Below are 22,066 nucleotides of genomic sequence, written 5' to 3'. Positions count from 1 at the left end.
ACAATGTTAGATTACATGGGTATTTTATAAAATTGAAATATGAAAATTGTTTAATAATATTTTACTTCACTAGAAGCATTTAGGTTTATCTAATGTCTATTTGGAATCCCTTGTGATGAGTAGAATTTAATTAAATAGTTAACAATTTAATAAATTTTAAATTTGAGTGGTTTTTTTTCAGTCCTATTTTGTAGTATATATTTCAGCAGACTTATGAATATTTCAGCAAAGCAAAATAACAGTGGGTCCTACCTCATAGAATTATGAGAATTGAATGAGATAAGGCATATGAAGATATTAACATAAACAATTTTAATCATAATAGTAATAGTGCTCTTATTCCTCTTACTGCGTTTAGGAACAAATATGCTTTACTTTAAGATTTTAACCTAAAAATCTTGATATATACTGTAACTACCACAATGACATGTAGTGTGCAAGATTTTAGAATTTAATAAAGCATGTTCAAAAATCGGTGCTAATGTAGGACCACAAAAGTATTCCTAAAATTATGCCAAATTGAGTAATATGTTTCTTGTTTGTATTATAGCAATCAGAAAAAGTACTTTATGAGTTTGAACATATGGGGAGAATTTAGCAAATGAACTTTTTATCTTAAAAGTTAATAGATTCTCCACATGTAGCAATGCATTAGTGAAGCTATTATCTCGGAAAGACTAAAAAATAAACACACAAATGGATGGAATTTCTGCAAGAGAGAGGGGGAAAGAAAGGGAGAGAGAGGGAGAGGAAGAAGTCTTAATAGAAAATGTGCACATTTGCCGTTCTCTCTTTCCGTACGTGGCCGAGCAGGAGACGCCATGGTGGGAGTTGACATCCGCCACAACAAGGATCGAAAGGTTCAGCGCAAGGAGCCCAAGAGCCAGGATGTCTACCTGAGGCTATTGGTCAAGCTGTACAGGTTTCTGGCCAGACGAACCAACTCCACATTCAACCAGGTTGTGCTGAAGAGGTTTATGAGTCGTACCAACCGGCCACCTCTGTCCCTTTCCCGGATGATCCGTAAGATGAAGCTTCCTGGCCGGGAAAACAAAACGGCCGTGATTGTGGGGACCATAACAGATGACGTGCGGGTTCAGGAGGTGCCCAAACTGAAGGTGTGTGTGCTGAGTGTGAACAACTTGGCCCGCAGCCGCGTCCTCAGGGCAGGGGGCAAGATCCTCACTTTCGACCAGCTGGCCTTGGACTCCCCCAAGGGCTGCGGCACCTTGCTGCCCTCCGGTCCTCGCAAGGGCCAAAAGGTGAACCGGCATTTCGCGAAGGCCCAGGGAACCCCGCACAGCCACACCAAACACTACGTCCACTCCAAGGGCCGGAAGTTCGAGCGCGCCAGAGGCCGACAGGCCAGCTGAGGCTACAAAAACTAACCCTGGATCCTACTCTCTTATTAAAACGATTTTGGATGCAAAAAAAGAAAAGAAAAGAAAATGTGCACATTGACATTACAGTCGGGGGGTGAGAAAAAGTCTCTTAAGTAGCATTTCACATGAAGTTCCTCATTGTTGGTTTACTCCAAATGTCAAACTTCACGGTACATCAGAATTGGCTGGGGGGCTTAATAAAACACAGATTTATGGGTCTCACCCCCAGATTCTGATTTGTAGTTGGGTAGGACCCCAGAATTCAAATTTTAAGTTCCCAGCTGATCTCATCCTGCTGGTCTGGCAAACCTCACTTGGAGAACCAGTGGTCTAGTTTGTAACAGATTGACAGACTGCTGCTTCATTCTACATCTCGGTAAGGAAATCTAAAAATGTTTTCATGAATAATACACAGGAATGATACAATTCGTTTTCTCAGATTTTACCGATTATTGTTAAGAATAGGCTGTTAAAGTTTGTTACACATATAAACAATTATCCCATATCCTGAGGGTTGCATGCAAATATAGCTATCCCACAAACATACTTAAAAGCACGAATAAGACACAATAAGCATTTTTAGCCATGGCCAATAAATAAGAATAGAGAACATCAATTAAATTGATAGAAATTAAGGCCAGGCGCAGTGGCTCACGCCTGTAATCCCAGCAATTTGGGAGGCCGAGGTGGGAAGATGGCCTGTGCCCAGGAGTTCTAGACCAGCCTGGGCAACAAAGTGAGACCCCGTCTCTACAAAAAATTAACCCGCATGGTGGCATGTGCCTGCAGTCTCAGATGCTTAGGAGGCTGAGCTGGAAGGATCACTTGAACCCTGGGAGGTTGAGGCTGCAGTGAGTCATGATCACCTCACTGTACTCCAGCCTGGGTGACAGAGTGAGACTCTGACCCCTCCACCAAGAAAAATTGTACAAATTGAAACAACAATGAAACACCACTTTTCCCATTTCAGAAAGGGCTTCTGAAAATGTTTTATAATATCCTTTACCTTGTTGGTGGAAGTCTAAGGTCATGCCACCTAGAAAAAGGATGATTTCTGAGTTTATCTAGGTGGTGAGATTCGGAGTCATTATTTATACTTATTATGGTTTCTTATATTAAAATAAAACTATAAAATATAAGTAATGAAAAATGCATTATAATGTTTCAAAAACCAGTCTTGCTTCACTATGAATCATGAATATGAGTAAAACATATTTTAAAATAAAATTGTTTGTCTTCTTCATAAACATCCTGTATTCTATAGTTACATTTGGTCACTTTGTAAACAATATATTTAGTAAGTCGATGGTGGATGGTAGTGAATTGGCACAGGAGGAGAAAAGGTAGATGCAGACAGGCAGCAAGGTAACACAGAGAAAGGGATTTTAGTTCTGGAGTGGAGGAGTCATGATGCTGACCACTTGTGTTCTACAACTCATATGTCCTCATTAGATAGTTTCTCTCTACAGAAATATCCATTAGTTGATTAACTGCTCCCAGGTCTGCAACTGCTCTGACCATTCAGGTTAATAGCATTGCTCCTGGACTAGCTGATGTTGCTATATTCTCATATTCTTAAAGAACCATATACCAAGAAAGCACAGCCCAAATAAAGCATGCATATTGCTTAACAGGATACTCCAACTGAACACCCCTGCCACATTTGTAGTGTTTTTTATTTCCTTAAACAAATATCCTTTATTCACAGGAGAAACTCTTCCGTAGCAACATGAAATAATCTTTCCTACATGTCATCAGCAATTATACAAATATGTACATGTATATATACCTATATATGTATGTGTGTTTATATATTTGTGTATATATATGTGTGTATACATATATACACACATATCAAAGTAGATTTGTAGGTAAAAGAACAAAAAATGCCCAATGTCAATATCAAAACCTCTATTGCTGTAGCTCCTAAAATATATGAAATGCATTAGCATTTTCTGAAAGTTAATTTTCTTGATATTTAAATCATGTAAGAATATTAGGTGAACTAATCATGTTATACACTAAAAAGGCTAAATGAGGCTGGGAAACATAAAGAAATTAATCCACATTCAGGACTAAGTTAACCCGTTTTGTAAGCCTCTGGGAACCACTTAACAGAAATTGCATAATGTTGTATAATAGCAAATCGACAGAATACTCTAGAAGTTTGCTGATCTAGCATTTAATTCTTGCAGAGCAATTATTGGGAAAGGATGTTCTGTCTGATAATAAAATTAACATTGCTACAGTATTTAGATTTTTTAAATCCAGTGGAAAGATGAATTTGATGGAGATGTGATCTCTGTCACACACACGTGCACGTGCACACACAAACACACACACATCCTCCAGTGGTATAAGAAAGCCTCATACTTTAACTATACTAATTTCTTTTCATGATACCAGTTGACCCAACTATGCAGTTCGATGTTGACTAATGGATGAAATGCATGGCTCTTCCTTACACACCAACCCAAGTTTGTACAGATTGTTTTTCTATTTTTCTGTTTTGTAACATCGCAAACAGGTATCCTTTGGTAAAATCTAGATACATGAGAGATACACCTTCCCAATCTGGGTAGCTTATCTAAGTCGATAATTTTTAAATTTTTGTTTTAGTAATTAAAAACAACCAACCTATAACAACAGGACATAGGAAATAACAATCTCCCTTTTTTAGAAACCAGCTTTTCTTACTCTTATATTTTAATGACTTCAACACTGGACTTGCCCTTCCTAAATACTGATTTTTGAATCATCTTTCTGAATGTCAACTGATTAGAATTTACAGCTGTTCAGAAACAACAGATGCAACTTTGGTTGCAAAATGAAATTCGAACTCTTTACTTAAGGACACAGCCTGATCAGAACTTTTCAGTGCAGCCTCTTTCTCACCATATAATTCCAAATATCCTTTTAAAAATCCCTTTTGGCTGAGCACGGAATCTCACGCCTGTAATTCCAACACTTTGGGAGGCTGAGGCGGGTGGATCACCTGAGGTCAGGAGTTCGAGACCAGCCTGGCCAACGTGGTAAAATCCTGTCTCTACTGAAAATACAAAAACTAGCTGGGCGTGGTGGTGGGTGCCTGTAATCCTAGCTGCTCGGGAGGCTGAGACAGGAGAATCACTTGAACCCAGAAGGCAGAGGTTGCAGTGAGCTGAGATTGTGCCATTGCACTCCAGCCTGAGCAACAAGAGCAAAACTGTCTCAAAAAAAGAAAAAAAAATGGCCGGGCACGGTGTCTCATGCCTGTAATCCCAGCACTTTGGGAGGCTGAGGCAGGTGGATCCACCTGAGGTCGGGAGTTCAAGACCAGCCTGACCAACATGGAGAAACCCCGTGTCTACTACGAATGCCAAAAATTATCCGGGTGTGGTGATGCATGCCTGTAATCCCAGCTACTCGGGAGGCTGAGGCAGGAGAATCTCTTGAACCCAGGAGGCAGAGGTTGCAGTGAGCTGAGATCGCACCACTGCACTCTGGCCTGGGCAACAAGAGCAAAACTCCATCTCAAAAATAAATAAATTAATTAATTAATTAAAATAAAATCCCACTCATTCCTGTAAATCTGGGTGCCACCTGTTAACTAACTTTCTCTTGTCATCCCCAAAGATTAACCTCTATCATCTCCACCATCTCCACCATCATCAGGACTCAGGTCATCTATTTACAACTTTCTCTGTATCTGATAACTTTGACCCATGTTAGCCTGGAGCTCCAGGATCAGGGATCTTTCTGAGGTCAGCACAGTGCCATCACTTTACAGCCTTGTTCCCAGTTCCTCAGTCCACCACTGGGAGAAAGACTGATTATGAGAGATAGACTATTGGTGGTTAAGGGAAATCTAAAAGAAATTACAGTAACAATGAAACTTAAAACCCTATCTTAATGTAATTGTTTACAGAGTTCAGGAGAAGAAAAAAGACCAAGTTCTTCCCATGATGTCTTCAAAAATGGCCCCCATTGCTATTTCTCATTATCTTTGTTATTTACTAGTCACATACCCCTTGATAAAAACCATGATTTTGAAGCCCAGCAGTCTACACCCTCATTCCTCTTTAGAAAAATTCAACTCCTACTGTCAGAGGTTAAGGTAATCCTACTATCTTTCTCCATCTTCTCCCCGAACCAGGACAGCTTAGTGGACACAATAGTTCAGTAGCAGCATGTTTTCCAGAGTCGGAGATATTATTTCAAAAATTGCACCACAGCTGGACTTGGGCAAGTGCTTCAGGATGGTTCAGAACAGGCCCCAACAGACTACATCATTATCTTTGAGTTCTTTGCACATGAGAAGGGAAGACATGACTCCTTCTTCTTCCTATAGTAGTCCCGCCTTTTTTTGTAGGTTACTCTGGAGGGGATGCATCCGAGTGCACGCGTGTGCACACACAGAGGTGCATTGTCCTACATTCATTCTTTCAACGGCTATCTTTTGAGACCTCCCACATTTCAGCCACTGTGATAAGAAATGTGTTTATAATAATAAGCAAAGCAGACTTGGAGCTTACAGTCATGTGAGAAAGGCAAGTCATGTCAAACACAAATCTTAACTAGTCAGTGTGATAAGCACAGCAAAGGAAAATTGTAAAGCATGCTGAAATTGCTCAGTCAAGGGTCCTGACCCAGTGTTGGGGTCAGAGAAGGTGTTACTGACGAAGTGACTCTGAATTTCTATCTAAAGTCTAAGTATTGATTAAGTGAAAAAGGAAAACTTGTGACCAGAGGAAGTATGTCTTAAGGCTTAGAATTGCTCCAAATTGTACCAGACAGTGTAAGACTAACTCAAGACAAACCCATCACTCCTACAAAACATAATTCCAATAATATACTCCTGTGATGGTGCATCAATAAAATTCTATTTAAACATGAAGGGTTATATTTTTTAGGTCCTGATGTGGCTAGATTTAAAAGTAAAAATATACATTTATATCTGAAAAGCTCATTCTTTCAACATTTTAATATCAGCCAGTGGCAAAGTTATCTTTGGAACCATTTTCCTTTGATCACAGAAGCCTCAATGGCACTTTATCTTCTGGCAAATAATAGAATGATTACATACATTTACTTTAACTTTCTGAAATTGCTGGGAAAGAGCATATCTGTAAATATACAGTGATAATTGATGGTCAAAATGCCAGTCTGGGTTTGAGCTCATTGAACAATTTTAGGCTCAAGAAAGAGAACAAGTTAAAATTTCTCTGAGCTTGTATTGTTTCTAAAGATTCTTTCCTTTATGCACTATGATTTCTTAATGGGCTCTAGTGACACTGTTACACATTTATAATGTCTCTCTTCTGAGTAGGCAAAATGCAACCATTATGTTTTCTTAACCTATTAATGCAGTAATACTTGATTAAATGCATAGAGAAAATGAAAAATTCAAAAAGTAAGTACTCCAAACAGTACAGAAGGCTATTAAGTAAAAGTAAAATAAAGTCTACCTTTCACCCTCAATCCTTAATCTCACTAGCAGAGTTTTCATACTATAAACTATAGTATATCTTATTTTTTTGTCCTTAACAATACTTCTTTTAACTCTTTCTATATAGCACACAAAAGTCTTCCCCGTAGTATTCCATCCTCTGATTGCATTTAACCTGTTCATACTGGTGATCATTTGGGTCTTTGTCTTTTGTTACTGTGACAGATCCTGCAGTACTAGATACAAACACTGCCATAAACAATACAAACACTTCTGCAAATATATGTGTATAATTGCATAGTCCATTTTCACACGGCTGATGAAAACATATCTGAGACTGGGTAAGTTATAAAGAAAAAAGGTTTAATGGACTCACAGTTCCACATGGTTGAGGAGGCCTCACAATCATGGCAGAAGGTGAAAGGCACATCTTACATGGTGACAGACAAGAGAGAATGAGAGCCAAGGGAAAGGGGTTTCCTCTTATAAAACCATCAGATCTTGTGAGACTTATTGACTACCAGGAGAACAGTATGGGGGAAACCACCCCCCCAACTAAATTATCTCCTACCATGTTCCTCCCACAACACATGGGAATTATGGGAGCTACAATTCAAGATGAGATTTGAGTGGGGACACAGCCAAACCATATCAATAATATTCTATTAATATTATTTTAATTAGATAATTAACTTAGATATTAAATTAGATAAAGAGTATTAATTGCCCAATATTCTCCAGATATTTAATTTTCTCCCCTACACGGCTAGGCAGAACCATGCGACCTTTCTGTCCAGTGACATGGCCAGTGAAGATCTACAGTTTGATCTTCCTTGCTTTTCCTGCTCTGTCAAGATGACTCAGGAGTCTCAGTATTCCAGAATGTTCAGCTACAAGATTATGGAGTTTCCATTGGACTGGTTCTGTGAACCAGGACCTTCCCCCAACTACTTAATTCAAACCTGCACTGGACCTCCAGCAGGAGTGAGAAATAACTTACCAGCTATCAAGAAAAGTTTTAATCTTTGTCATGATATTTTTTCCACTCAGCCTCCATGGGGTTTAAGCACTCACTCTGAATAGACAGCCTATACTGTAAATATAATTCTGCCCCTATAGCTCATGCTTATGTATGTAAACTGTTTCTCCTTATCTGGAAGACCAGGAAAATTTATGCTCAGGCTTAAAAGTCTCTCAAGTAAAATAAAATTGGTATTTAAAATCTTGTATAAATCTTGTATGTGTATGTATAATATGCATTTCAACCATAGTTTTTATTATAAGGCATTAGGTTTTGTGTGTGTGTGTGGTTTGTTTGTTTGTTTGTTTGTCTAGATGGAGTTTTGCTGTTGTCACCCAGGCTGGAGTGCAATGGCATGATCTCGGCTCACCACAACCTCTGCCTGCCAGGTTCAAGCGATTCTCCTGTCTTAGCCTCCTGAGTAGCTGGGATTACAGGGATGTACCACCATGCCCGGGTAATTTTATATTTTTAGTAGAGATGAGATTTCTCCATGTTGGTAAGTCTGGTCTCGAACTCCCTACCTCAGGTGATCCGCCGGCCTTGGCCTCCCAAAGTGCTGGGATTACAGGCGCGAGCGACCACGCCTGGCTGTTTTGTTTTGTTTTTTGCTGTATTCACCTTGTTTGTGATAGCCTGTGGATTGATATCTTAACCTGACCCCCAGTCTTTCCCTCTTGGCATCTTACCTGAAGCCAAGAGATTGTCTGCTTCCATGCATAACTGAGATACCTGTCCCTTGATTCCAACTACCTATTCCAATACTCTGTTGAAATTTCATGAACACTCCTTTGATTTATATGATAATATGAGCATCATTGACATAAGATACATGTGTGGTTATACTAGCATACATATTAGAACCTGCTTCCTTGGTGGGGGTGTCTCTACCATAAAACTTGTCTTCAGAGGCTGGGTGCGGTGGCTCATACCTGTAATCCCAACACTTTGGGAGGTTGAAGCAGGCAAATCACGATGTCAGGAGATCGAGACCATCCTGGCTAACACAGTGAAACCCCATCATTAGTAAAACTACAAAAAATTAGCCGGACATGGTGGCAAGCGCCTGTAGTCCCAGCTGCTGAGGAGGCTGAGGCAGGAGAATGGTGTGAACTCAGGAGGCGGAGCTGGCAGTGAGCCAAGATCACGCCACTGCACTCCAGCCTGGGTGACAGAGTGAGATCCCATCTCAAAAAAAAAAAAAAAAAAAAAAAAAAAAACTTGTCTTCAGAACCCATGTCACAGTGGTTAATTTCATATATGTTTGCATGATTACATAAGTATTCTATGACTCCCCTCTACTTCATAAGGGGCAGGGATCCATTTGTTTCATTTCTCTGCCCCCAGCCCAAACCCATGGAATAGCATCTGGCTCATTTTAGTTGTTCAACAAACATTTTTAGAATACTGTTTTTTGTTTAATTATAATGAGTGCTTTTATATTAACATAGTAATATGTGAAGCAATTTCTCTTCAAAAAAAGGAAACTTGGAGCATGAATACATTATTTGAGAAGATTATTATTGTCCCTCTTAACTTTCCCTGATAGGGATTGCACCAAAATTTTGTTTCATATATTTAGTATTTAAATATGTTATGTTTTGTAAGTGATTATATGTGCCTGTATACCCTGATAAAGATTGAATATACAGATGTGTAAACATACATACACACAAGCACGAATGTGTAAGTGAACTTTGTAAATTATTAAGTCAATGGTTCTCACCAGGGACAATTTTGCCCCCTCCCCAGAAGACATTTTGGCAATTTCTGGAGACATTTTTGGCTGTCACAACCCATGGGGGGATAGCTACTAGTTTCTAGTGAGTAAAGATCAAGAATGCTCCAAACATTCTACCACACATAGGACAGCACCCCTCCCACCCACTTCAAAAGAATTATTCATCCCAAAGTGTTACTAGTGCCAAATTGAGAAATCCTGACTTAAACGATGACCTTAAAATTTTAAATACAGAAATTGTGTAATGCATGTTTTTTCTGAGTTGACATGGGCGATATATGCCATTATTCAGGGCACATTATGTACTGATTTCTTTCGTTGGAACTGAAATGTTTAGCTTCATCAAACTGTTGCAATCCTCACAGGCTAGATGTCATCCTTGAAGTTGGAGGAAAGTGAAGTCAACCTGTCTTGATCACGTATCTCTCTGGGCAAGGCCTCTCACGCTGCCGCCTTGCTATGATCTACGCAGCTCTACATGATGCGCCAAATGTGGAGGACCCAGTCTCCAGATCTGTAGGGTCCGCTGTTGGAAGACAGCGAATATGAGCTAATGTCTAATCCCAAAACCCACCATAAACTCTGCCTTTATAAATCCTCGTTCACAGTGTGTTTATGTAAGGGCTTACTCATCTCCAGTATTAGCAGCAAGCCTAATTCCCTTGTGTGCCCAGAATGGATAATGTGAAAGGTTAAACAGTATTTTCTATTCCCCACGGGAGGTGATCATCTTTATGATGCCCTAAGCTCCTCCATTAGCCTTTTACAAGGGAACAAAGTAAGCTGTTCTACGTGTGCCTCAAGCAGCAACTCTTTCAAAACAGATTTACCCAAAACACTTTGAAAACAGTTTTACCATTCCTTCACAACCTTGGAGAATTTAATAATTTAGAGGTCTGAACATTGACCATTGAAATATTTTGTCATTGATGTTTCCATTAAATTATAGTTGCTTGAAGTCAGCATGGGGTTGAAATTCTTTCCAGTGAATACTCTGATTTCTTTCACTCATTTATCAAGGATGTTTATTGACAGTTTGCATGAATAGAATCCTGCCTTTGGACATCATTTTTACAAGAAAGGAACAATCATAACATTGACTAAGATTCTTTGCGAAGGAAAAAGAAAGTTGCACATCAATAAAAAAAATGTATTTCTCATCAGCATTTCTTTTATGCACTAGAAAATTTTCTACTCAACTTATCTGTGAATTCAATGGAAGCACTATTAGAGAAGCGAGATTTCAGATCCCATTGGTTAACTTGCTCCTGCCCTTTGATTGAGGCCTAATGACCAGGTTAGGAGGTTAGGGGAATGGGAAGGCTGGGTTTTCTCAAACTCAGAACAGCACCTCACTTAAAGGTCTTATTTACCTCTTCCTCCCTCGAGTGGAACAATAGAAATGCGATGATAAATTGGAGACTGTGGGTTTTCAGCTAGATGTTTGATCAGAATTTAGAACATTTAATAGATATTGATTGAGCTTTACTATGTGTTTAATAATAAACTCCCTGTTATGTGGCTACAAGAAGAAACATGTTTTTAGTGTGAAGAATAAAATGCTACATATTATAATTATAAATCTAAATGATTATATTATTATTACCATTGTAAATGATAAATTCGTGTTAAGTAACCCTATGCTGTAGGGAGGAGTTGGCATTTCAGCTGATAGTAGAACAAGAGAGGCAGGAAGAAATGGAAGAGAAGAAAGAGACCAACAGAGACCAAAATGCAGAAGAGCAATAGCCCAGGCACTGGGAATAGGGGAAATTTGGGCCTCTAGAGCCTTGCCAACCAACAGAAATATAACACGTACCATATGCAATTTTAAAATTTCTAGTAGCCATATTATGAAAAATAAAGCAGATGAAATAATTTTAATATTTAACCCAATATATTCAAAATACTATCCCTTTTTAAAATTATTTTATTGTTTGTTTGTTTTTTAAGTTCTGGGGTACATGTGCAGGATACGCAGGTTTGTTACATAGGTAAACATGTGCCATGGTGGTTTGCCGTACCTATCAACACATCACCTAGGTATTAAGCCCAGCATACATTAGCTCTTTTCACTAATGCTCTCCACACATCCCCCCACCCTCCGCTGACAGGTCCCAGTGTGTGTTGTTCCCCATCCTGTGTCCATGTGTTCTCATTGTTCAGTGACCACTTATAAGTGAGAACATGGAGTATTTGGTTTTCTGTTCCTGAGTTAATTTGCTGAGGATAATGGCTTCCAGCTTCATCCATGTCCCTGCAAAGGACATGTTCTTGTTCCTCTTAATACTATCATTTTAAAAAACAGTAAAAAACAATCAATATAAAAATTATTGGAGATATCTTTACATTATTTTTATCACATTAAGCTTCTGAAATTTAATGTGTATTTTGCAATTACAGCACTTCTCATTTTGGACTGGTCACATTTCAACAATCAATAGTCACATGTGTCTACTACTATATTGAACAGTGCAGCTCTAGAGTTTTGAACAAAAATGCCCAGGCTGTGAAAAACTGGAAACAAGCTGAACAATATGAACATGCGTATTTCCATTCTGGACTCTGTCTGCAATGGAATATATCCAATAGGCAATAGGATGTGTGACTGCATTTTGTATTCTTTGGACTATTTGTGCACCTGTCTGACTTGCAGTAAGGTTGCTGAATAATACGTTGCACCACTCCTGTCTTCTGTGGGTGGTGTGGGGGCCAAAGCTCTTGGTTCCCTAAAGGTTCACTAAAAATCACTGACATGAGGCAGATTGATTCACAGGAGAAAAGACATCCAAATTTACTTAATGCGTATACTTGGGAGCCTTTAGAATGAAGACCCAACTTCCCAATAAGTTACAGAAATTTATATACCATCCTGAGGCCACAGTAAAGAATGCAGATTCGGACCATGACCAGAAACAGGTAAAGACAGGTTAAGAGAGTGAAGAAAGGAAGAAGCTTGGCTAGCAAACGTGTCCTTGATAAGTAGATGATGCCTCCCTCAGAGATGATCCATGGTAAATGTTTCTTTTCAGACTTTAAAAGGTGTCAAACTCTTAATCTCTCCTGGCTCCTGGGAAAAGCATAGAAAGGGGAAGGACTCTGGCTAAATTAATGCAAATTCTCAACAGATGCAAATTTTCCCCACCAAAGACAGCTTTACAAGGCCAAGTGTCAGGATGGCCAAGTGGTAGCATTTCAAAATATGTCAAAGAAATATATTTTGGAGTAAAATATTTCAATTTCCTTCACTGGAGTTACCTTTAGGAGATAAATGCCTAAACACCTTTAGAGCCTGGGGAGAGAGGCCCTGGGAGGAGGGATTGTGTCTTAGCTATTTCAGTGTTTGTTGTAAGGGGCGGGCTAATGAATTTTGGTTCAGTAAATGATGATGGAATTCTACAAGCAGAAAAGAAATTAAGAACACAGAAGATTACAGACTGGTGTGAAATATTTACATTCACTCATGTTTGTATGCTGCAGAATTTATATTCAAATATAAAATATGCAATGAATACATAATAGATGTAAACATTAATATGTGAAAATTAATACACAGTTAACCAAGATAGCCTTAGAGTTCCCCCCCGCGCCCCCCCCCACCTGCCAGCTTGACTTAACTTTAGACAGACTTCTTCTTGACCACAGACCTCCCTATTCTTAGAGCAGTTACTTTAGAAAATGTCTAATTGTAAATTCTTTTTCTGCCCCTTTGAAATGTATGTAAATCTTCTCCCAGCCTCCTGACAGTTTTGCAATCTAGACAATGTCTTTCTCAAGGACCTGGGAACCATCACTCTGAAATGTAAACACCGAAGGAGATAGCACTCCTATCTCCCAATCTCTGCGGGAGGGTAGGAGCCTAACTTTGATGGGCGCCAATTAGCAAACACAGGTGGTCTAATCACAGAGAAAAACATTTGCAAACTCAGGAATAATTTGTGTGCTCAACACATCCCATTGATCAATTTCTCCCTTAACATCCCTGGGTACTTTTCTACTAGCTCACCTTAGCCTTTAAAAACCCTCTCACCTTTGTTTCAGTGGAGTCAGGGTCAGTCTGTCTCCCCTACTTCAATAGACTGAATAAAGTCTTCCTTCCTTTCCTGTTTTGCTTTGTTTGGCACACTTGGTTACAGTATAATTTTCCTTGTTCCAAAAATAATGCAGGAAATAAAGTAGAGCTAAGTAATATACATGAAGTATAGGATTTAAAGAAAAAAGAGAAAAATAAAGATTAAGACATATAATGGTGCCAGCCAAACTGCCTTGGAAAGTCTGAAAGAGGTGACGAAGAAAAAAAAAAAAAGTCAGCTAAAACATGAGTTAGGATGTTATGAGCTAATCTAAGGCAACAGTATTTTTGTGGGAAAAATGAGTTAACAAATATTCCCCTGAAGTGTATAACCTTATCTATAAATTGAGAAGGTCCAGGCATCTCACTCCTTTTTAATCGGCCTAGGATGTCTTTCAATTTCTCAGGAATGTCCTAATTATATAAATACCCTGTCATCTTGTGACTTCCTCACTATGTCCCTTTCACTCCGATTGTACCATGTGCTATTTGCTTTCCTGGCTGACTGTGAGCATTCTGACCCGGACTTCGGGGGTTGACCTCTAGCCTTCTATTAAGTGCTGATTCATAGGTCAGCGTTCTTCATCATCTTTATCCTCTACAGTGTCCTAACTGTTCAGGGAAGTTATTCTTTTTCTGGATATTTCCTCATACATGAAGATATAAAAGCTATCTCTAAGAGATCTAAAATGTGTTACATTGATAGGAGTCGGAATACTATTTCAGATGGATAGATCATTAGCCTGTGGAGTGTGGCATTTAGAAATGTTTTATAGTCAAACATCTGATCAGAACATTTATGAGTAGTGCTCACATAAATCCTTTAGCAAATTATATCTATAAATGCAAATAAAAACATCTTTGAAGAATATTTTCCATCATTAATCATAAATATGTTGCTTCTGATAGTTATGAATTCAGCAAAGCAAGCAAAGTTTTATATAACAACAGATCTTAAAACACTGTTAGGTAAAATACAAGATATGTAAATTAAGATATTTAGCCTAGCCAAACAATAAAATCATTGGAAATAGCAACAGTATAAACAGACATCGTTAGAGACTAATAATCTTTTCCAAGTCACCAGAGAAGAAACATAAGATTATTTATGTGAACCAACAATCACGAGATTTATATCTCAAAAAAAATCAGCATACATAAGGAAATATATGTATAATTGGGTGTCCATTTTAGTTTCTGAAAAGTTAGCTTATTACCTGTCATACATACTATAATATTAAAATAGACACTGAAGTTTATAAAGAATACTCACATCAGTAGTTATTGGATTCTAACAATTATAGATGGTTTGGAATTTTTAAAACTTTTCACAGTGCTTTTTTGCCTCCTTCCTCAAGTAAGCTCAGAACTTCTCAGTTTGGGCAAATATACTTTAGAAATCTGTGAGTCACAAGAATAATGGATACAATCTGGCATTTTATGAAAAAAGAGATGCATTCTCTAGTTTTTCAAAAATATAAATGCTGCTTCTCTGGAACTTATCATTAGATTTTTATTTAGAAAACACAAAGAGAGACAAATGAGAAAAGATCATGGGTTTTTTTCCTTTAATATGCACCTGCTTCAACTCTGAGAGTACACATATATTTTAAATAAACATTATGTATTATTAAAATAAATTTCATATCTGTATTTTACTGCCCGTATGAAATATTTTCCATGCGTCTGTGATCAACTGTTCCTATTCCAAATAGGTCTTATTTCAATTAAACTATTGGATTTAAATGTAAATGTATTACACAGTTAAGAGTATTCACTAAGTGAACTATTATACTCTTAACAAATTATTATTTCTAAAATACACCATCAAATTACGCAAACTAATCAAAAAATGATAGAAAGATAAGTGCTTGCCAGTAGTTACAAGTGCAAAACAACTTAAAGGATAAGTTTCTTTGAGTTTTAAGTCACACCATTTTAAATGCAGAGAATGAATCTATTCAAAAAAAATCAATTATGAAGAGAAGCATAAATCAGAGTGGAAAAAAACACTTCAACATGAGAGGAAATCGTACTGGTGCTCTGAGACAAACACATTTCCTGAATTGACCTCGTGTTCCAAGTGGAGTGTTTTGTTTGTTTTTGCTTAGTTTTGTCCTTTTATTTCTCCAAATATTTAATATCTCAGTGCTTCAGCATCTTTGCAAAGTGAGAATTACCTGAAGAGAGGTGAGAGCATGCGGCAGGGTACATCGATTCTTCATTATCTGTTCATTTGCTGGTGTACTGTATTGGTGTGTAGAAAAAAATTAGTTAAATTATTGCAAAGCAGAGATTTGTTTATGAAAAGCTGGAGACCCAAACAAATGCTCAGAGCCATTGTGTTATTGACTTAATGGTCTGTCTTAATGAGCTGTATAACCACCCTCTGTTAGGAATGTTGCTGGTTTACCTAATATCACATTGTTTTCTCCTTTAAATGTTTCAAACATTGAAGTCATGGAGTAATTTGAATCCTTATTGACTGCAATCTCCTTGAGCTCTCTCCCAAGGTTTGCCTTGAAGCTGGTTTAAAACCTTTTTATTTTTTTATGTTTAAGTAACAAAATAAAGGTGGCCACTAAAGGTGAGATGTGCTTTATTCTTCCTGGGGTCAAAAAAAAAAATCAAAGTATTTGTTTCACAAAAATGTCAGATGCATTTTTCATTTCCAACCAAGAATTAAAAACACAACATGTTGTATTTGTTAAAGCTCTGCTTGAGACCCATACTTTGCCCTAGTTTCCCCATGATCAGAGTGTTTTTCACAGAGATGAACTCTAACCAGACCCAGCATTCAGCGCTCTTTTTGAAAAGTTTGAATCACTCTTCTCAATGTTAGTCATGCCTGTCTTCTTTTAAAGAATTATAATCCAGTGTGCCTTCGAAGTAAAACTTCTAAAATCTGTCTAGAATAAAATGCTGGATGATACTCTGGATTTATAAACGATAAAGACAACCTAGATTGATTATAACTCAAATATCCACTCAAAGCCAATTTTCAGCAATTTTAGTTCATCCTGCAATATGTTGGTTCCAGTTCTCTTCTGGGCTTGGGACAGGGCTAACATGTCTGCCCTCATGAGTGTCTATTATATCACACAACAATTTTAAATACACATGCTTTCTAGACTTGTTTAAGTGTGGGTGCAGTGAAGCTATTGTATGAAAGTGTTAAATATATAGATGTTGCCACTGTGTGCTTGAACTCTAGACTACTTCATCAACTACTAGGTGAAATGTTTTGTTTTCACAGGATGAGGCATGATAATATATTTACAATCATTGACACATAGTAAATATTTAACATATGGCAGCTATTATTACTTTTGCTAAATTTTTTAATTAAGAAATTTCAATTGAAATTTTCATTTCAATTAAAATGAAAAAGATTTGCTAAATTTTTCGTTAAAAATGTTAAATTTTGCATAAATCATACTCTATATACAGAAAAGTTCACATATAAATACTTTACAGCTCAATGAATTTTTGAGGCTAAAATTTGAACACCACAGCTCAACACCTGAATAAAACTCTTTTATTTTACATTACATTAATTTTGTTTTCTTCTGTTTTTATTTGTTTGTATACATTCAGAGGATACAGGTGCAATTTTGTATCCTCATGTAATCTAAAATCTGAGAAATGTTGTCAATACCATAGAATTCACACATATAACAATATGAGCTTAAGGGTATAGTTTAATTACCTATACATTGACCTGAGCCTTTGTTCACAAAGCAATATAAATATAATCATTTTTCTTAACTGGACATTACCTATCAAACAGATTTTTTTCCTTATGTGTGTGTATAAGAGGTGCATAGGATATAAAGATAAAATTAAGGCCAGGCCAGGCATAGTGGTTCACATCTATAATCCCAGCATTTTGCAGGACTGAAGCAGGATCACTTAGGGCCAGGCATTTGAGACCAGCCTGGGTAACATAGCAAGATCCTGTCTCTACAAAAAAAAAAAAAAGTTAGCCAGGTGTGATGGTACATGCCTGTTCTCCAGAGGCTGAGGCAGAAGGATCACTGGAGCCCAGGAGTTTGAGGCTGCAGTGAGCTATGAGCATGTCACTGCACTACAGACTGGGCAATAGAGCAACACCCTGTCTCAAAAAAAAAAAAAAATGAAATTAACTTGTATTGAGCATCTGTAAATTACAGGCACTGTGATAGACATTGTAATTTTGTTTTTCCACACGGCAGGAATACTGGATCCTCACAACATGGCTATCAACAGAAATGTTTTAAGTTTATTTTAATCTCAAATTTGTTGCATTGAAAAATTTTAAATATATCTATTTATGGTGCACAACATGATGTTTTGATATAGGTATACAGTGTGGATTGGACAAAATTTCAGTTAGGAGGAATAACTTCAAGAGATCTACCGTACATCATCAATGACTCCAGTTATTGAGATATTATATATTTGAAAATTGTGAAGACAGTAGATTTTAAGTCTTCTCACCACAAAAAGAATATCATTTATTTTTATAGGTAAGGAAAATAAGATACAGAGGGATTGAGCATCTTGCCCAATACCACACCTGATAAATGAATTACTGGGATTCCAATGCAACCCATGATCTTTCCACCATCCCAATTTAGAGATGGAAATGGGGTGGCCCTCTTCCTGCCCATCATAAAGGGTCACAGCCAACACATCTATAACAAAAGACAGGTGGACAAAAGGAAAGCATAGCAAATTTATTAATAGAAGCACTTCATACAAAAAAATATGGAAACTCAAAGAACGGTCAGATGGTTGAAACTTAAATAGCCTCTTCATTGGAAAGAAGGAAGTGGAGAACCATAGACAATTTAGAGGGGTAGTCAATGACTATAGGAGCAATGAATGGATCCAAGAAACAGAAATTAGCTTGTCAATTATTCTCTTTGTAAATTGAACGGGATCGGAGAACAAACATGTCTGGGCTCTAGGTATGGTGATTAATTTTCAGGATCTTCCTCTGTGATATGAGTTTCAATCTTCTCTGGTTGATGGAATTTTAGGAAAGGGACCAAAAGCAATCGTGTTCCTCTTTGGAAGGTCCAGTTTCTAGGTAGATGAGGAACTCTCAGAGAATGACCTCATCCGGTGTTTTAGGAGAGGCAGAGGGTTGAGAGACAGGAGTGGGGGTGGGGGTAGTAGGTCAGTGAGAACTTCAGGCTTCTTCCTTAGTTCAGTAAGTCTCAGTGCACATTTTGGGGTATCATTTTCTGTGCCCCAACACCAGGTTGCCACTGACATTGAAATTGCATCTCCATGATCAAATCATTTGAATGCAGTAGTCCCTCAGTTCATTTTCAGACACTACTACTAATGAGTTTTACCTTTACAAACATTATTCTTCACATCAATCACAGACTTTTCAAAAAAAATTTCAGGCTCTACTTGATAGAATTTTATCTTATCCATAGGCTAATAGAACACTTCATTAAAACCACATACTGTCTGTTTTTAGTGCTTAGTCTTGTATGTCCATCTCTCGCACTACTAGTCAGTTTCAGAGAAAGTGAGCCAGAGAGGAATTCAAACACATCAGCTAAAGCAAATCAGAACATAAAATTGATCGACGCCCTTCGGTGCATTTCTGTCGGGAAAATCTGAATTCTACCTTCTTATTTTATTCCATTTCTGCATGATTAATCTCGCACTGAATATTTCTCTTTGGAAATTCACATTGATTATTTATTTTTTACCCTACCACATCTCACATTCATAATTGTTCTTTCTCATCTGTGTTTCTCCCCACCCATCACCTACTTTTAAAATCCTAGATAAACATTTGACTTATCTTTCTTCATTTCCCCTTTGTCCAAAAGATTAATAAATTCTGCGGATTCTGTAATTGAACTGTCCTGACTCTCTCTCTCTTTCTGTCCCTCTCAGTGTTTCTCACTGGACAAAACAGTCTGAGTGCTTATAGACCAATTCTTCATTAACCTTACATCTTCTGGTCTACTATTTCTATTTATCCTCTGCCTTAAGCTATTTCAGTTAATGATCCTGTTGCCATGGTCTTCCTCTGCTTAACTTCTAAAGATTCCTTCTAAAAAAATAAATAAGTAAAAACAAAGTTCCTTCTGTTTTCCAACTATTAAAGTCTCACTTTGGTCATCCAAGCTCTCCCTAATCTGGTTCATCTGGTCTTTAAGGCACAGGGATTCTAATTCTTACCTTTGTTGATCATGCATCTCCCCACAAATACCTTACATCCTCTTTCCCCTTTGTATGTAAAGAGAGGCCACGACGTGATACTCAAAGCAACTTTATTCACTATTTCAGCATTGTGCTGAACTAAGAACAACATAATAGGTATGCAAAAATTAGAAAGACTAGTGAGCTATATTAATATTTATTTAATAGCATTCAAGATATTTCCTTAAAGCCCCAAAATTATATAATTAACTAATATAAGTTATTTGTATACCCTCTTTCAAAACAACTATACTTTTATGAAAATCTATTTATTCTCCACCCCCTAGAGGTTATTAAGTTTTCAATCTGTCTTTTTTTCTTTTTCCTTTTTCTGGAGAACAGGGTCTCGCTATATTGCCCAGGCAGGTCTCGAACTCCTGGGCTCAAGCTATCCTCCCGCCTCTTCCCTGCCTGAGAGCTGGGATTACAGTCGTGAGCCACCACACCCAGCTAAGTTTTCAATCTGAATGACAAGGCAGTTGCTTTAATTTTAGGCCTGATTCCTCACTTTAAAAAACTTCCCAACTACATCTTGTTATATGCATGAATTTCATCACTCTATTATCAAAAGCTTGTTTTTTCCTTTTTTTTAGTATTTTTTATTCTCATTATTATTTTTCTTTCTTTTAGTATTTTTTATTCTCATTATTAATTTCTTATTTCAAGCACCATGTACTACTTTTATTTGTACTTAATTCTATCTGGCATTGTATTAGTTCCCTGTGGCTGCTATAACAAATTACAGAATGATTTTTTCTTTTTTTCTTCTTTTTCTTTTTTTGTGTGGTACCCCAGTGTCTTCAAGAACTGCCTAGCACATTGCAGATGCTCAATTAATATTTGTGAAATAAATGAATAGGTGTTGTCTCTATTTTTACCATGATGTATGCAATTTTTTCAAGGAATTATGGCTGGTCAACCACTCCATGTACTGCCTTAGAGACAGTGAGCTCACTGCCTGTAAAAGGACTCAGGTCCTTGATGATCAGTTAAAAGGGAGGTTATTGTACTGGAAGGGTTCCTATAGTAGGAATGGAAGTGAACAAATGAGTTTTTAACCCACCTCCAAACCTGATTCCACACTTCTATATATAATAGGGAATTGGCCTCATTCACATTCCCACACGAACCAATTAATGGAGTATTCATTTTGTTGTCTTTATTCCCCTCTGTTTCTTAAGATATGTTTCCATGCCATGTGGTAAATTTATACTAGTTTCCTGCAGTTACTGTATCAAATTACCACACATTTGGGACTTAACAGAAATTTGTATCTCATTGTTCTGGAGGGCTGAAATCTGAAATCAGTATCACTGGACCAAAATCAGATGTCAACAAGGGCTGGGTGTGATGTCTCACACCCGTAATCCCAACACTTTTAGAGGCTGAAGCAGGAGGATGGCTTGAGCCCAGGAGTTTGAGATCAGCCTGCACAACATGATGAAACCCTGTCTCTACAAAAAAATACAAAAATATTAGCCAGACGTGGTGACACATGCCTGTGGTCCCAGCTACTCATGAGGCTGAGGTGGGAGAATCACCTGAGCCATGGAGTTCAAGGCTGCAGTGAGCTGTGATCATATGAGATCCTGTCTCAAAAAAAAAAAAAAAAAAAAAAAAAAAGGTCAATAGGGCCACATTCCTTACAGGGGCTCTAAAAGAGAACCTGTTCTTTCAGCTTTTGGTGGCTGCTGGCATTCCTTAGCTTGTGGTGGCATCATTCCACCCTGCCTCCAGGGTCACATTGCCTTCTCCTTGTGTGCATGTGTCTTTTCCTCTTCTGTCTGTATCACATCTCCCTCTATCTTATAAGAACAAGTCTGATTGCACACTGATAATACAGGGTAATCTCAAGATCCTTAACTTAATCCCATCTGCAAAAACCCTTTTTCCTTATAGGTTCCAGGGATTAAACTTGCTATCTTTGGGTAGCCATTAATCATCCTACTATGGGCACATATAAAATTACTGTAAGCCGCTATATCTTAACTGTTACTCCACATATGTACATTTTAGTACACAAATTTTTATATAGCTGCAATTAAATGATAACCAATAGGTTTTATTAAAAGTCAGAGTCTCTCAAGGAAGAAGAGTTTAGAAAATATGTTGCTTACAGATAAGTACAGATGAAACTGGGGATTAAAATTATTTTAGAAATTATTTAAAATTTTAGAAGTACAAACGTTGGAAGCAACCTCTATATAGG

The 22,066-nt window shown here is 37.6% G+C and overlaps 1 protein-coding gene across 1 annotated transcript; it reads left to right on the top strand.

Moving 5' to 3' along the window:
* The first annotated feature begins 793 nt into the window (after positions 1-793).
* LOC100441984 (large ribosomal subunit protein eL18) lies at positions 794-2,664 on the top strand. Its single transcript, XM_054535068.2, has one exon. The coding sequence runs from the start codon at positions 822-824 to the stop codon at positions 1,371-1,373; it is 552 nt and encodes a 183-aa protein (XP_054391043.1). The 5' UTR covers positions 794-821; the 3' UTR covers positions 1,374-2,664.
* The last annotated feature ends 19,402 nt before the right edge of the window (positions 2,665-22,066 follow it).

Source organism: Pongo abelii, chromosome 18, assembly GCF_028885655.2.
Source record: "Pongo abelii isolate AG06213 chromosome 18, NHGRI_mPonAbe1-v2.0_pri, whole genome shotgun sequence".
Lineage (NCBI taxonomy): Eukaryota > Metazoa > Chordata > Mammalia > Primates > Hominidae > Pongo > Pongo abelii.
Note: the sequence above shows the minus strand (reverse complement) of the source record. Positions and strands in the feature narration are given on the sequence as shown.